At 43.3% G+C, this 13,321-nt stretch overlaps 1 protein-coding gene and 16 non-coding genes across 17 annotated transcripts in view; 16 read left to right on the forward strand and 1 right to left on the reverse strand.

The window, feature by feature from the left end:
• The window catches only part of LOC142335094 (uncharacterized), an 86,315-nt gene extending 75,204 nt beyond the window's left edge, over window positions 1–11,111 (reverse strand). Inside the window, exon 1 of the mRNA XM_075383442.1 lies at window positions 10,943–11,111. Coding sequence (XP_075239557.1) covers window positions 10,943–11,068 — 126 coding nt within the window. The 5' untranslated portion in view covers window positions 11,069–11,111. The remainder of the gene's footprint in view (window positions 1–10,942) is intronic.
• Window positions 398–468, forward strand: Trnag-gcc (transfer RNA glycine (anticodon GCC)). The gene has a single exon. It is a non-coding gene; the product is annotated as a tRNA-Gly (tRNA).
• On the forward strand, window positions 637–707 carry Trnag-gcc (transfer RNA glycine (anticodon GCC)). The gene has a single exon. It is a non-coding gene; the product is annotated as a tRNA-Gly (tRNA).
• Trnag-gcc (transfer RNA glycine (anticodon GCC)) lies at window positions 1,830–1,900 on the forward strand. Its single transcript has one exon. It is a non-coding gene; the product is annotated as a tRNA-Gly (tRNA).
• On the forward strand, window positions 2,069–2,139 carry Trnag-gcc (transfer RNA glycine (anticodon GCC)). Its single transcript has one exon. It is a non-coding gene; the product is annotated as a tRNA-Gly (tRNA).
• Trnag-gcc (transfer RNA glycine (anticodon GCC)) lies at window positions 2,487–2,557 on the forward strand. Its single transcript has one exon. It is a non-coding gene; the product is annotated as a tRNA-Gly (tRNA).
• Window positions 2,725–2,795, forward strand: Trnag-gcc (transfer RNA glycine (anticodon GCC)). The gene has a single exon. It is a non-coding gene; the product is annotated as a tRNA-Gly (tRNA).
• On the forward strand, window positions 2,945–3,015 carry Trnag-gcc (transfer RNA glycine (anticodon GCC)). The gene has a single exon. It is a non-coding gene; the product is annotated as a tRNA-Gly (tRNA).
• On the forward strand, window positions 3,165–3,235 carry Trnag-gcc (transfer RNA glycine (anticodon GCC)). Its single transcript has one exon. It is a non-coding gene; the product is annotated as a tRNA-Gly (tRNA).
• Window positions 3,366–3,436, forward strand: Trnag-gcc (transfer RNA glycine (anticodon GCC)). Its single transcript has one exon. It is a non-coding gene; the product is annotated as a tRNA-Gly (tRNA).
• Window positions 3,754–3,824, forward strand: Trnac-gca (transfer RNA cysteine (anticodon GCA)). The gene has a single exon. It is a non-coding gene; the product is annotated as a tRNA-Cys (tRNA).
• Trnag-gcc (transfer RNA glycine (anticodon GCC)) lies at window positions 4,331–4,401 on the forward strand. The gene has a single exon. It is a non-coding gene; the product is annotated as a tRNA-Gly (tRNA).
• On the forward strand, window positions 5,459–5,529 carry Trnag-gcc (transfer RNA glycine (anticodon GCC)). Its single transcript has one exon. It is a non-coding gene; the product is annotated as a tRNA-Gly (tRNA).
• On the forward strand, window positions 6,478–6,549 carry Trnag-gcc (transfer RNA glycine (anticodon GCC)). Its single transcript has one exon. It is a non-coding gene; the product is annotated as a tRNA-Gly (tRNA).
• On the forward strand, window positions 8,197–8,267 carry Trnag-gcc (transfer RNA glycine (anticodon GCC)). Its single transcript has one exon. It is a non-coding gene; the product is annotated as a tRNA-Gly (tRNA).
• Window positions 8,418–8,488, forward strand: Trnac-gca (transfer RNA cysteine (anticodon GCA)). Its single transcript has one exon. It is a non-coding gene; the product is annotated as a tRNA-Cys (tRNA).
• Trnag-gcc (transfer RNA glycine (anticodon GCC)) lies at window positions 9,518–9,588 on the forward strand. The gene has a single exon. It is a non-coding gene; the product is annotated as a tRNA-Gly (tRNA).
• Window positions 11,112–13,321: the final 2,210 nt, after the last annotated feature.

Below are 13,321 nucleotides of genomic sequence, written 5' to 3' on the forward strand. Positions count from 1 at the left end.
TTGGTTCAGTGGTAGAGTTGTCGCCTGCCAAGCGATAGACACGGGTTCGATTACCGGCCGATGCAACTTATTATCTGCGCACAAAAAATGCGCAAATTATTATCACAGAATAGCAGAGAAAAACGCGCACAAAGAGGAAAATGCGCACGCAGAGAAAAGTATATGATTATACAGTATGTCCATACGATTATTATCAAGCTTCGGTGGTTAAGTGGTAGAAGTGTCACTTGCCACGCGATAGACCCGGGTTCGATTCCCGGCTGATGCAACTTATTATCGGCGCACAAAAACAGCGCAAAATTATTGCCAAAGAATAGCAGAGAAAAATGCGCACACAGAGGAAAAATGCGCACGAAAAATATATGATTATAGAGTATGTCCCTTCCAGTATTGCCAAGCATCGGTGGTTCAGTGGTAGAATTGTCGCCTGCCACGCGATAGATCCGGGTTCGATTCCCGGCCGATGCAAATTTTTATCTGCGCTCGAAAAATGCGCAAATTATTATCAGAGAATAGCAGAGAAAAACGCGCACGCAGACAAAAACGCACACGCAGACAAAAACGGGCACGCAGAGAAAAATGCGCACGCAGAGAAAAAAATATGATTGTAGAGTATGTCCCTACCAGTATTGTCAAGCATCGGTGGTTCAGTGTTAGAATTGTCGCCTGCCACGCGATAGACCCGAGTTCGATTCCCGGCCGATACAACTTATTATCTGCGCACGAAAAATGCGCAAATTGTTATCAGAGAAAGGCAGAGAAAAATGCGCACGCAGAGAAAAACGCGCACGCAGAGGAAAATGCGCACGCAGAAAAAACGTATGGTTATTGAGTATGTCCCCACCAGTAATTTCAAGCATTGGTGGTTCAGTGTTAGAATTGTCGCCTGCCATGCGATAGACCCGAGTTCGATTCCAGCCAACGCAACTTATTATCTGCGCACGAAAAATGCGCAAATTATTATCAGAGAATAGCAGAGAAAAATGCGCACAAAGAGGAAAATGCGCACGCAGAGAAAAATATGATTATAGAGTATGTCCATACCAGCATTGTCAAGCTTCGGTGGTTCAGTGGTAGAAGTGTCACCTGCCACGCGATAGACCCGGGTTCGATTCCCGGCCGAGTAACTGATTATCTGCGCACAAAAAATGCGCAAATTATTATCAGAGAATAGCAGAGAAAAATGCGCACAGAGAGAAAAAAAATATGATTTTAGAGTATGTCCCTATCAGCATTGTCAAGCTTCGGTGGTTAAGTGGTAGAAGTGTCACTTGCCACGCGATAGACCCGGGTTCGATTCCCGGCCGATGCAATTGATTATCTGCGCACAAAAAATGCGCAAATTATTATCAGAGAATAGCAGAGAAAAATGCGCAAGCAGAGAAAAAAATATGATTATAGAGTAGGTCCCTAACAGTTTTGTCAAGCATCGTTGGTTCAGTGGTAGAGTTGTCGCCTGCCAAGCGATAGACACGGGTTCGATTACCGGCCGATGCAACTTATTATCTGCGCACAAAAAATGCGCAAATTGTTATCACAGAATAGCAGAGAAAAACGCGCACAAAGAGGAAAATGCGCACGCAGAGAAAAGTATATGATTATACAGTATGTCCATACGAGTATTATCAAGCTTCGGTGGTTAAGTGGTAGAAGTGTCACTTGCCACGCGATAGACCCGGGTTCGATTCGCGGCTGATGCAACTTATTATCGGCGCACAAAAACAGAGCAAAATTATTGTCAAAGAATAGCAGAGAAAAATGCGCACACAGAGGAAAAATGCGCACGAAAAATATATGATTATAGAGTATGTCCCTTCCAGTATTGCCAAGCATCGGTGGTTCAGTGGTAGAATTGTCGCCTGCCACGCGATAGATCCAGTTTCGATTCCCGGCCGATGCAAATTTTTATCTGCGCTCGAAAAATGCGCAAATTATTATCAGAGAATAGCAGAGAAAAACGCGCACGCAGACAAAAACGCACACGCAGACAAAAACGGGCACGCAGAGAAAAATGCGCACGCAGAGAAAAAAATATGATTGTAGAGTATGTCCCTACCAGTATTGTCAAGCATCGGTGGTTCAGTGTTAGAATTGTCGCCTGCCACGCGATAGACCCGAGTTCGATTCCCGGCCGATACAACTTATTATCTGCGCACGAAAAATGCGCAAATTATTATCAGAGAAAGGCAGAGAAAAATGCGCACGCAGAGAAAAACGCGCACGCAGAGGAAAATGCGCACGCAGAAAAAACGTATGGTTATTGAGTATGTCCCCACCAGTAATTTCAAGCATTGGTGGTTCAGTGTTAGAATTGTCGCCTGCCATGCGATAGACCCCAGTTCGATTCCGGCCAACGCAACTTATTATCTGCGCACGAAAAATGCGCAAATTATTATCAGAGAATAGCAGAGAAAAATGCGCACAAAGAGGAAAAATGCGCACGAAAAATATATGATTATAGAGTATGTCCCTTCCAGTATTGCCAAGCATCGGTGGTTCAGTGGTAGAATTGTCGCCTGCCACGCGATAGATCCGGGTTCGATTCCCGGCCGATGCAAATTTTTATCTGCGCTCGAAAAATGCGCAAATTATTATCAGAGAACAGCAGAGAAAAACGCGCACGCAGACAAAAACGCACACGCAGACAAAAACGGGCACGCAGAGAAAATGCGCACGCAGAGAAAAAAATATGATTGTAGAGTATGTCCCTACCAGTATTGTCAAGCATCGGTGGTTCAGTGTTAGAATTGTCGCCTGCCACGCGATAGACCCGAGTTCGATTCCCGGCCGATACAACTTATTATCTGCGCACGAAAAATGCGCAAATTATTATCAGAGAAAGGCAGAGAAAAATGCGCACACAGAGAAAAACGCGCACGCAGAGGAAAATGCGCACGCAGAAAAAACGTATGGTTATTGAGTATGTCCCTACCAGTATTGTCAAGCATCGGTGGTTCAGTGTTAGAATTGTCGCCTGCCACGCGATAGACCCGAGTTCGATTCCCGGCCGATACAACTTATTATCTGCGCACGAAAAATGCGCAAATTATTATCAGAGAAAGGCAGAGAAAAATGCGCACGCAGAGAAAAACGCGCACGCAGAGGAAAATGCGCACGCAGAAAAAACGTATGGTTATTGAGTATGTCCCCACCAGTAATTTCAAGCATTGGTGGTTCAGTGGTAGAATTGTCGCCTGCCACGCGATAGACCCGGTTTCGATTCCCGGCCGATGCAACTGATTATCTGCGCACGAAAAATGCGCAAATTATTATCAGAGAATAGCAGAGAAAAATGCGCACAAAGAGGAAAATGCGCACGCAGAGAAAAATATGATTATAGAGTATGTCCATACCAGCATTGTCAAGCTTCGGTGGTTCAGTGGTAGAAGTGTCACCTGCCACGCGATAGACCCGGGTTCGATTCCCGGCCGATGCAACTGATTATCTGCGCACAAAAAATGCGCAAATTATTATCAGAGAATAGCAGAGAAAAATGCGCACGCAGAGAAAAAAAATATGATTGTAGAGTATGTCCTTATCAGTATTGTCAAGCAACGGTGGTTCAGTGTTAGAATTATCGCCTGCCATGCGATAGACCCGAGTTCGATTCCGGCCAACGCAACTTATTATCTGCGCACGAAAAATGCGCAAATTATTATCAGAGAATAGCAGAGAAAAATGCTCACAGAGAGGAAAATGCGCAAGCAGAGAAAAATATATGATTATACAGTATGTCCATACCAGTATTGTCTAGCATCGGTGGTTCAGTGGTAGAACTGTCGCCTGCAACGCGATAGACCCGGTTTCGATTCCCGACCGATGAAACTTATTATCTGTGCATCTAAATTTTTCTCCCGCCCATACCTCCTACCTTTAGAGACCAACTGTCATAGCAAGGCAAATGGGCGTATAAGCAGGCCAGTAAGCTATATCAAGCGGTAAACAATAAGGTGCATATAATTTGCAAACCAACGCAAAATCTGGTTTTTGCCCGGGCAGAAGAAAATGACAGAAAAATTAGCACGCAGATAAAAAGCGCACGCAGATAAACGTATATCAGTATAGAGTATGTCCCTACCAGTATTGTAAAGAATCGGTGGTTCAGTGGTAGAATTGCGCCTGCCACGCGATAGACCCAGGTTCGATTCCCTGCGGATGCAACTCATTATCTGCGCACGAAAAATGCGCAAAATATTATCAGAGAGTAGCAGAGAAAAATGCGCATGCAGAGAAAAACGCGCACGCAGACAAAAACGCGCACGCAGAGGAAAATGCGCACGCAGAGAAAAATATATGATTATAGAGTATGTGTCCTTACCAGTATTGTCCAGCATCGGTGGTTCAGTGGTAGAACTGTCGCCTGCCACGCGATAGACCCGCGTTCGATTCCCTGCTGATGCAACTTATTATCTGCGCACAACAAATGCGCAAATTATTATCAGAGGAAAATGAGCACGCAGAGAAAAACGCGCACGCAGACAAAACCGCGCACGTAGAGGAAAATGCGCACGCAGAGAAAAAAATATGATTAAAGAGTATGTCCTTACCAGAATTGTCCAGCATCGGTGGTTCAGTGATAGAAATGTCGCCTGCCACGCGATAGACCCGCGTTCGATTCCCTGCTGATGCAACTTATTATCTGCGCACAACAAATGCGCAAATTATTATCAGAGGAAAATGAGCACGCAGAGAAAAACGCGCACGCAGACAAAACCGCGCACGTAGAGGAAAATGCGCACGCAGAGAAAAAAATATGATTAAAGAGTATGTCCTTACCAGAATTGTCCAGCATCGGTGGTTCAGTGATAGAAATGTCGCCTGCCACGCGATAGACCCGCGTTCGATTCCCTGCTGATGCAACTTATTATCTGCGCACGACAAATGCGCAAATTATTATCATATAAAAATGCGCACACAGAGAAAAATGCGCACGCAAACAAAACCGCGCACGTAGAGGAAAATGCGCAAACAGAGTAAAATATGAATACACAGGATGTCCCTACCAGTACCTTCAATCATCGGTTGTTCAGTGGTAGAATTGTCACCTGCCACGCGATAGACTCGGGTTCGATGCCAGGCCGATGCAACTTGTTATCTGCGCACGAAAAATGCGCAAATTATTATCAGAGAGCAGCAGAGAAAAATCCGCATGCAGAGAAAAAACGCGCACGCAGAGGAAAATGCTAACGCAGAGAAAAATATATGATTATAGAGTTTGTCCCTACGATTATTGTCAAGCATCAGTGGTTCAGAGGTAGAATTGTCGCCTGCCACGCGATATACCCGGTTTTGATTCCCGGCCGATGCAACTTATTATCTGCGAACGAAAAATGCGCAAATTATTATCAGAGAGCAGCAGAGAAAAATGCGCATGCAGAGAAAAACGCGCACGCAGAGGAAAATGCGCACGCAGAGAAAAATATATGATTATAGAGTATGTCCTTACCAAAATTGGCCAGCATCGGTGGTTCAGTGGTAGAACTGTCGCCTGCCACGCGATAGACCCGCGTTCGATTCCCTGCTGATGCAACTTATTATCTGCGCACGACAAATGCGCAAATTATTATCAGAGAAAAATGCGCACGCAGAGAAAAACGCGCACGCAGACAAAACCTCGCACGTAGAGGAAAATGCGCACGCAGAGAAAAATATGATTATACAGGATGTCCCTACCAGTACTTTCAATCATCGGTTGTTCAGTGGTAGAATTGTCGCCTGCCACGCGATAGACCCGGCTTCGATTCCCGGCCAATGCAACTTATTATCTGCGCACGAAAAATGCGCAAATTATTATCAGAGAGTTGCAGAGAAAAATGCGCATGCAGAGAAAAACGCGAACGCAGACAAAAACGCGCACGCAGACGAAAATGCGCACGCAGAGAAAAATATATGATTATAGAGGATGTCACTACCAGTACTTTTAAGCATCGGTTGTTCAGTGGTAGAATTCTTGCCTGCCACGGGATAGACCCGGGTTCGATTCCCGGCCGAAGCAACTTATCATCTGCGCATCAAAGCTTTTCTCCCGCCCATACCTACATTTAGAGACCAATTGTCATAGCATGGCAAATTGGCGTATAAGCAGGCTAGTAAGCTATATCAAGCGGTAAACAATAAGGTGCATATAATTTGCAAACCAGCGCAAAATCTGGTTCTTTTGCCCGAGCAGAAGAAAAAGACAGAGAAAAATTCGCACGCAAAAAAGCGCACCCAGAGAAATATATCAATATAGAGTATGTCCCTACCACTATTGCCCTGCATCGATGGTTCAGTGGTAGAATTGTCGCCTGCCACAATATAGACCCGTGTTCGATTCCCTGCCAAGGCCGCTTACTATCTGCGCACGAAAAGACAGCAACTTATTCGCAGAGAATAGCAGAGAAAAACGCGCACGCAGACGAAAACGTGCACGCAGAGGAAAATGCGAACGCAGAGAAAAATATATGATTATAGAGTATGTCCCTACGATTATTCTCAAGCATCGGTGGTTCAGTGGTAGAATTGTCGCCTGCCACGCGATAGACCCGGGTTCGATTCCCGGCCATGCAACTTATTATCTCCGCACAGAAACTGCGCAAATAATTATCAGAGAATAGCAGAGAAAAATGAGCACAAAGAGGAAAATGGCAAATTGGTGTATAAGCAGGCTAGTAAGCTATATCAAGCGGTAAACAATAAGGTGCATATAATTTGCAAACCAGCGCAAAATCTGGTTCTTTTGCCCGAGCAGAAGAAAGTGACAGAGAAAAAATCGCAAGCAGAAAAAAATCGCACGCAGATAAACATATATCAGTAGAGAGTATGTCCCTAGCAGTATTGTCTAGCATCGGAGGTTAAGTGGTAGAATTATTGCCTGCCACTCGATAGACCCGGGTTCGATTCCCAGCCGATGCAACTTATTATCTGCGCATCAAAACTTTTCTCCCGCCCTTACCTACCTTTAGAGACCAATTGTCATAGCATGGCAAATTGGCGTATAAGCAGGCTAGTAAGCTATATCAAGCGGTAAACAATAAGGCGCATATAATTTGCAAACCAGCGTAAAATCTGGTTCTCTTGCCCGAGCAGAAGAAAGAGACAGAGACAAAATCGCACGCAGAGAAAAAAGCGCACGAAGAAAAACATATATCAGTATAGAGTATGTCCCCAACATTATTGTCAAGCATCGGTGGTTGTGGTAGAATTTTTGCCTGCCACGCGATAGACCCGGGTTCGATTCCCGGCCGATCCAACTTATTACCTGCGCTCGAAAAATGCGCAAATTATTGTCAGAGAATAGCCGAGATAAATGCGCACGCAGAGAAAAACGCGCACGCAGAAAAAACGCGCACGCAGACAAAAACGCGCACGCAGAGGAAAACGTATGAATATAGAGTATGTCCCTACCAGTATTGTCAAGCATCGGTGGTTCAGTGGTAGAATTGTCGCCTGCCACGCAATAAACCCGGGTTCGAATTCCGCCCGATGCAACTTATTATCTGCGCACGAAAAATGCGCAAAATATTATCAGAGTTTAGCAGAGAAAAATGCGCATGCAGAGAAAAACGCGCACGCAGAGGAAAATGCGCACGCAGAGAAAAATATATGATTATAGAGGATGTCACTACCAGTACTTTCAAGCATCGGTTGTTCAGTGTTAGAGTTGTTGCCTGCAACGCGATAGACCCGGGTTCGATTCCCGGCCGCAGCAACTTATTATCTGCGCATCAAAGCTTTTCTCCCGCCCATACCTACCTTTAGAGACAATTGTCATAGCATGGCAAATCGGCGTATAAGCAGGCTAGTAAGCTATATCAAGCGGTAAACAATAAGTCGCATATGATTTGCAAACCAGCGTAAAATCTGGTTCTTTTGCCCGAGCAGAAGAAAGAGACAGAGAAAAAATCACACGCAGAGAAAAAAGCGCACGCAGAAAAACATATATCAGTATAGAGTATGTCCCTAACAGTATTGTCAAGAATCGGTGGTTTAGTGGTAGAATTGTCGCCTGCCACGCAATAAACCCGGGTTCGAATTCCGCCCGATGCAACTTATTATCTGCGCTCGAAAAATGCGCAAATTATTGTCAGAGAATAGCCGAGATAAATGCGCATGCAGAGAAAAACGCGCACGCAGACAAAAACGCGCACGCAAACAAAAACGCGCACGCAGAGGAAAACGTATGATTATAGAGTATGTCCCTACCAGTATTGTCAAGCATCGGTGGTTCAGTGGTAGAATTGTCGCCTGCCACGCAATAAACCCGGGTTCGAATTCCGCCCGATGCAACTTATTATCTGCGCACGAAAAATGCGCAAATTATTATCAGAGTTTAGCAGAGAAAAATGCGCATGCAGAGAAAAACGCGCACGCAGAGGAAAATGCGCACGCAGAGAAAAATATATGATTATAGAGGATGTCACTACCAGTACTTTCAAGCATCGGTTGTTCAGTGGTAGAATTGTTGCCTGCAACGCGATAGACCCGGGTTCGATTCCCGGCCGAAGCAACTTATTATCTGCGCATCAAAGCTTTTCTCCCGCCCATACCTACCTTTAGAGACCAATTGTCATAGCATGGCAAATCGGCGTATAAGCAGGCTAGTAAGCTATATCAAGCGGTAAACAATAAGGCGCATATAATTTGCAAAGCAGCGTAAAATCTGGATCTTTTGCCCGAGCAGAAGAAAGACAGAGAAAAAATCGCACGCAGAGAAAAATGCGCACGCAGAAAAACATATATCAGTATAGAGTATGTCCCTAACAGTATTGTCAAGCATCGGTGATTCAGTGGTAGAATTGTCGCCTGCCACGCAATAAACCCGGGTTCGAATTCCGCCCGATGCAACTTATTATCTGCGCTCGAAAAATGCGCAAATTATTGTCAGAGAATAGCCGAGATAAATGCGCACGCAGAGAAAAACGCGCACGCAGAGGAAAACGTATGATTATAGAGTATGTCCTTACCATTATTGTCAAGCATCGGTGGTTCAGCGGTAGAATTGTCGCCTGCCACGCAATAAACCCGGGTTCGAATTCCGCCCGATGCAACTTATTATCTGCGCACGAAAAATGCGCAAATTATTATCAGAGTTTAGCAGAGAAAAATGCGCATGCAGAGAAAAACGCGCACGCAGACGAAAATGCGCACGCAGAGAAAAATATATGATTATAGAGGATGTCACTACCAGTACTTTCAAGCATCGGTTGTTCAGTGGTAGAATTGTTGCCTGCAACGCGATAGACCCGGGCTCGATTCCCGGCCGAAGCAACTTATTATCTGCGCATCAAAGCTTTTCTCCCGCCCATACCTACCTTTAGAGACCAATTGTCATAGCATGGCAAATTGGTGTATAAGCAGGCTAGTAAGCTATATCAAGCGGTAAACAATAAGGTGCATATAATTTGCAAACCAGCGCAAAATCTGGTTCATTTGCCCGAGCAGAAGAAAGTGACAGAGAAAAAATCGCACGCAGAGAAAAAAGCGCACGCAGAAAAACATATATCAGTATAGAGTATGTCCCTAACAGTATTGTCAAGCATCGGTGGTTAAGTGGTAGAATTTTTGCCTGCCACGCGATAGACCCGGGTTCGATTCCCGGCCGATGCAACTTATTATCTGCGCTCGAAAAAAGCGCAAATTAATATCAGAGAATAGGAGAGATAAATGCGCACGCAGAGAAAAACGCGCACGCAGACAAAAACGCGAACACAGACAAAAACGCGCACGCAGAGGAAAATGCGCACGCAGAGAAAAATATATGATTATAGAGTATGTCATTACCAGTATTGTCAAGCATCTGTGGTTCAGTGGTAGAATTGTCGCCTGCCACGCGATATACACGGGTTCGCGTCCCGGCCGATGAAACTTATTATCTCTGCACGAAAAATGCGCACATTATTATCAGAGGAAAATGCGCACGTAGAGAAAAACGCGCACGCAGAGAAAAAAGCGCACACAGAGAATAATATATGATTATAGATGATTATTATCTGCGCATCAACATTGTTACATCCCGCCCAAAAACTACTTTTAGAAACAAATTGCCATAGCATGGGGTTGGAATACGGCGCAGTTTGGGTGCATATGCAGGCTAGTAAGCTATATCGACCGGCATATCATTAGGTGCAAATTAATTGCAAAACAACGCAAAGGCTAGTTATTTTGCGCAGGCAGACCAAAATAGCATAGAAAACGCGCTCGTAGAGAAAAAGAGATCATTATATAGTATGTCTGTCCGGAACTGTCAAGCATCGGGTGTTTTAGTGATAGAATTGTCACCTGCCACGCGATAGACCTGGGTTCGATCCCGTCCGATGCAATTTACCATCAGAGCACCAAAATTTTTACTTCCCGCCCATAACTACCTTTAGAGACCAATTGTCATAGCATGGGATTGGTATGCGACGCAAATTGGGGGCATATGCAGGCTAGTAAGCTATATCGACCGGCAAATCATTAGGTGCACACTATTTGCGAACCAGCGGAAATGCAAGTTTTTTTGCGCACGCAGGGAATAGCATAGCATAGCAGATCATAGCACAGAAAAATGCGCACGCAGATAAAAATGCGCACTCAGAGAATAGATATTTACAGAGTATGTCCGTCCCAAAACTGTCAGGCATCGATGGTTGAGTGGTAGATTTGTCACCTGCCACAAGATAGAACCGGGTTCGTTTCCCGGCCGATGCAATTTACCATCAGAGCACCAAAATTTTTACTTCCCGTCCATAACTACCTTTAGAGACCAATTGTCAGAGTATGGGATTGGTATGCGGCGCAAATTGGGGGTATATGCAGGCTAGAAAGCTATATCGACCGGTAATTTATTATGAGCATATTATTTGCAAATGCGAGTTTTTTGATGGTTTAGATTTTATCACGAGTTGGTGATTCCAAAAAACATTATAGGGCCATTTGAGCGCGGGGGAGGGCGAACAAATGACAAATGCGTAACTTTTACCTGCTGTGATGTCGGTATAATTCTACCGGCATTGGTAGTATGAGGAAGCAGTCTCTCTAAATGGTCCACTAATTGGATTGCGGAGACTCCAACTTTGTTAGAGAGGGATAGCAGCTCCGGCATCATGCGCACTAGCCCAGTCACCAATGAATCGAACACTAAAAAAACGCAAACAAAAAATAACCGGGATCTAGTCTGTTTTAGACCCCCAGTGTTTTTTACGCCCCCCAGTTGCAAATTATATATTATTATATAGCACGTTACAATGAAAAAAATAGCACGTGCGCTTGGGGGCGTAAAAAACTAAAAAACATAAGCCCACTAAGCTGGGGGAGGGGGGGGGGGGGGGGGGAAGACAGAATAGAACCATTAGCCGGATCTTTCTGTCCCCCCCCCCCCCCCCCCCCCCCCCTACTGTTTGACACCCACTGTTTTTTTATGAGAACCAGGTACGACATGTATTGCTATATAGCACGTTACTATGGGGCGTAAAATATATGCTCACTAAGCTGGATATTCTAAGCAGAATAGATCCGAATAACCAGTAGATTGTCCGAAAGTCACCGTTGACCTCCAATGAGATTATTGACCTCCAACTAACACCAACTTCTTTCAAGATTCAAAAATTGGTACCAATTTCGATAAATATGAACATCGTGAAAAGGCAGGGAGCAATTCTCATTGCACTACTCACATATCAATTTTTATAACATACCCCGAATAATTTGGGATGAATTCTTATACAACATTAGGCGGAGGCTCAACGCCAGTGGCTATTACAGGGAGGGGGGGGGCTCTATTTTAAGTTTGAATTAGCGAGGGGGGGGGGGGGGGGATAACTTAACATGGGGCTTCAAATGATGTAATCCAAGCTTTAGATCACTTCAATGATATAAAAAAATTGAAATTTTTCATTTGATCATTAGAAATAAAAATTCCGCTAATTGAGTTGAGCTGCTCAAAACATTCGAATGAAAGAGCAACTTAAATAAAGTTAAAAGGCTGGAACTAAACAAAGGACGAAAAAAGCCCATTGAAAAGTTAAGTCAGTCTGGCGCAAATTATGCAGCATATATGGATTATAAAAACTACAGAATAATTATCTGCTGCACGAATATATGTCCCAGATTTAAAACCAATAATGAAAACGAATTTACTAATTAAAAGAAAATGATTTCATTACAGCAAAATCGAATTCATATGTAAGCAAACGAGCGCATCACATACCCAAAGCGATGCTCAATCATTTCCTAGGTGAAATTTTTTTCGAGTCAGCGCAATACGCAAAACTTGAGAGATGTAGAATTCGCTTGCGTCAATCTGTCCGTGGTAGCCTTGTACCAAATTATGTAAAAGAGAAACCATTCACATAAAATGTATTTGCAAATATTGTTTTTTCACTTGTAATCTAATTCCCTCCCTCTGAGATCTTTGTTCGTAAAAAACCTCATTCGACTTTCCTATAATTTTATTATCTCTCTAGTAGTTGTTCCGACCCCTCTTTAGGGGGGGGGGAACTATATACTAAGATGGGTTCTTTTGTTCAGTCAATTTTGACCGATCGATATATTCGTGGTAGAGAGTTGTGAGTGGTATCATTAAAAAGTCCGCACAGCGTAGAATATGGAATTAAAAAGATTTTTTTTAATTTCGTTTCCTAGAGCGAGTTATCATGGTTTAAATTTTTTTTGAATATTAGACCGACTTGCGTAATTTTTATTCACAATTTCCCGAATTTTCGCCTAAAATTTCGTCAATTTTTGCTATAATATGTAAAAATTATTAACAATAATGCTGTTGATTTTATTTCTAAAGAAAAAAAATATTGTTGACTATTTTGATTAAACTTTTTCGACTAAAATTTTGGCCAAAGATTTCAAAATTCCGACTTTTTCATCAAAAAATGCCCGAAAGAAGCGTCTTTAGTCCAACTTAATAAAAAATTGTCCGAATTACACACCCAAAAACAACTAACAAAATCTTTGTAAGCTACAAAGCGAGCTAGTCCTACTTCCACTTCTATTGAGAGTAGCCAGGAATGAAAATTTGGCCGTTTTTCTCTAACTTTTCTCTAGGATCATCAAAAACGCAGCAAACATTTTTAATCTTTTAACTAACAAATTATCTAGATCTATAAAATTCGAAACAATTGAGCGTTCTTGATGGACGAAAAGCCATAGCAAAGCTGGTTTTGGTCTAATCTTGGAATTAGTATCCAAAAATTTTTTGGATTGTAATCAGTCGGTCTTTTAAAAAAAACGATCTTTTTTTATGTAATTTAAAGAACAGAACAATTCAAATCAAAGTTCATTAATGATAGGTCCGATTGGCTTCCTAAGCAGTTCCAAATTATTTTATCTAGTTTCTTTATTGGAAAGG

The sequence above is a fragment of the Convolutriloba macropyga genome, chromosome 2, assembly GCF_964194025.1.
Source record: "Convolutriloba macropyga chromosome 2, txConMacr16.3, whole genome shotgun sequence".
Classification (NCBI taxonomy): domain Eukaryota; kingdom Metazoa; phylum Xenacoelomorpha; order Acoela; family Convolutidae; genus Convolutriloba; species Convolutriloba macropyga.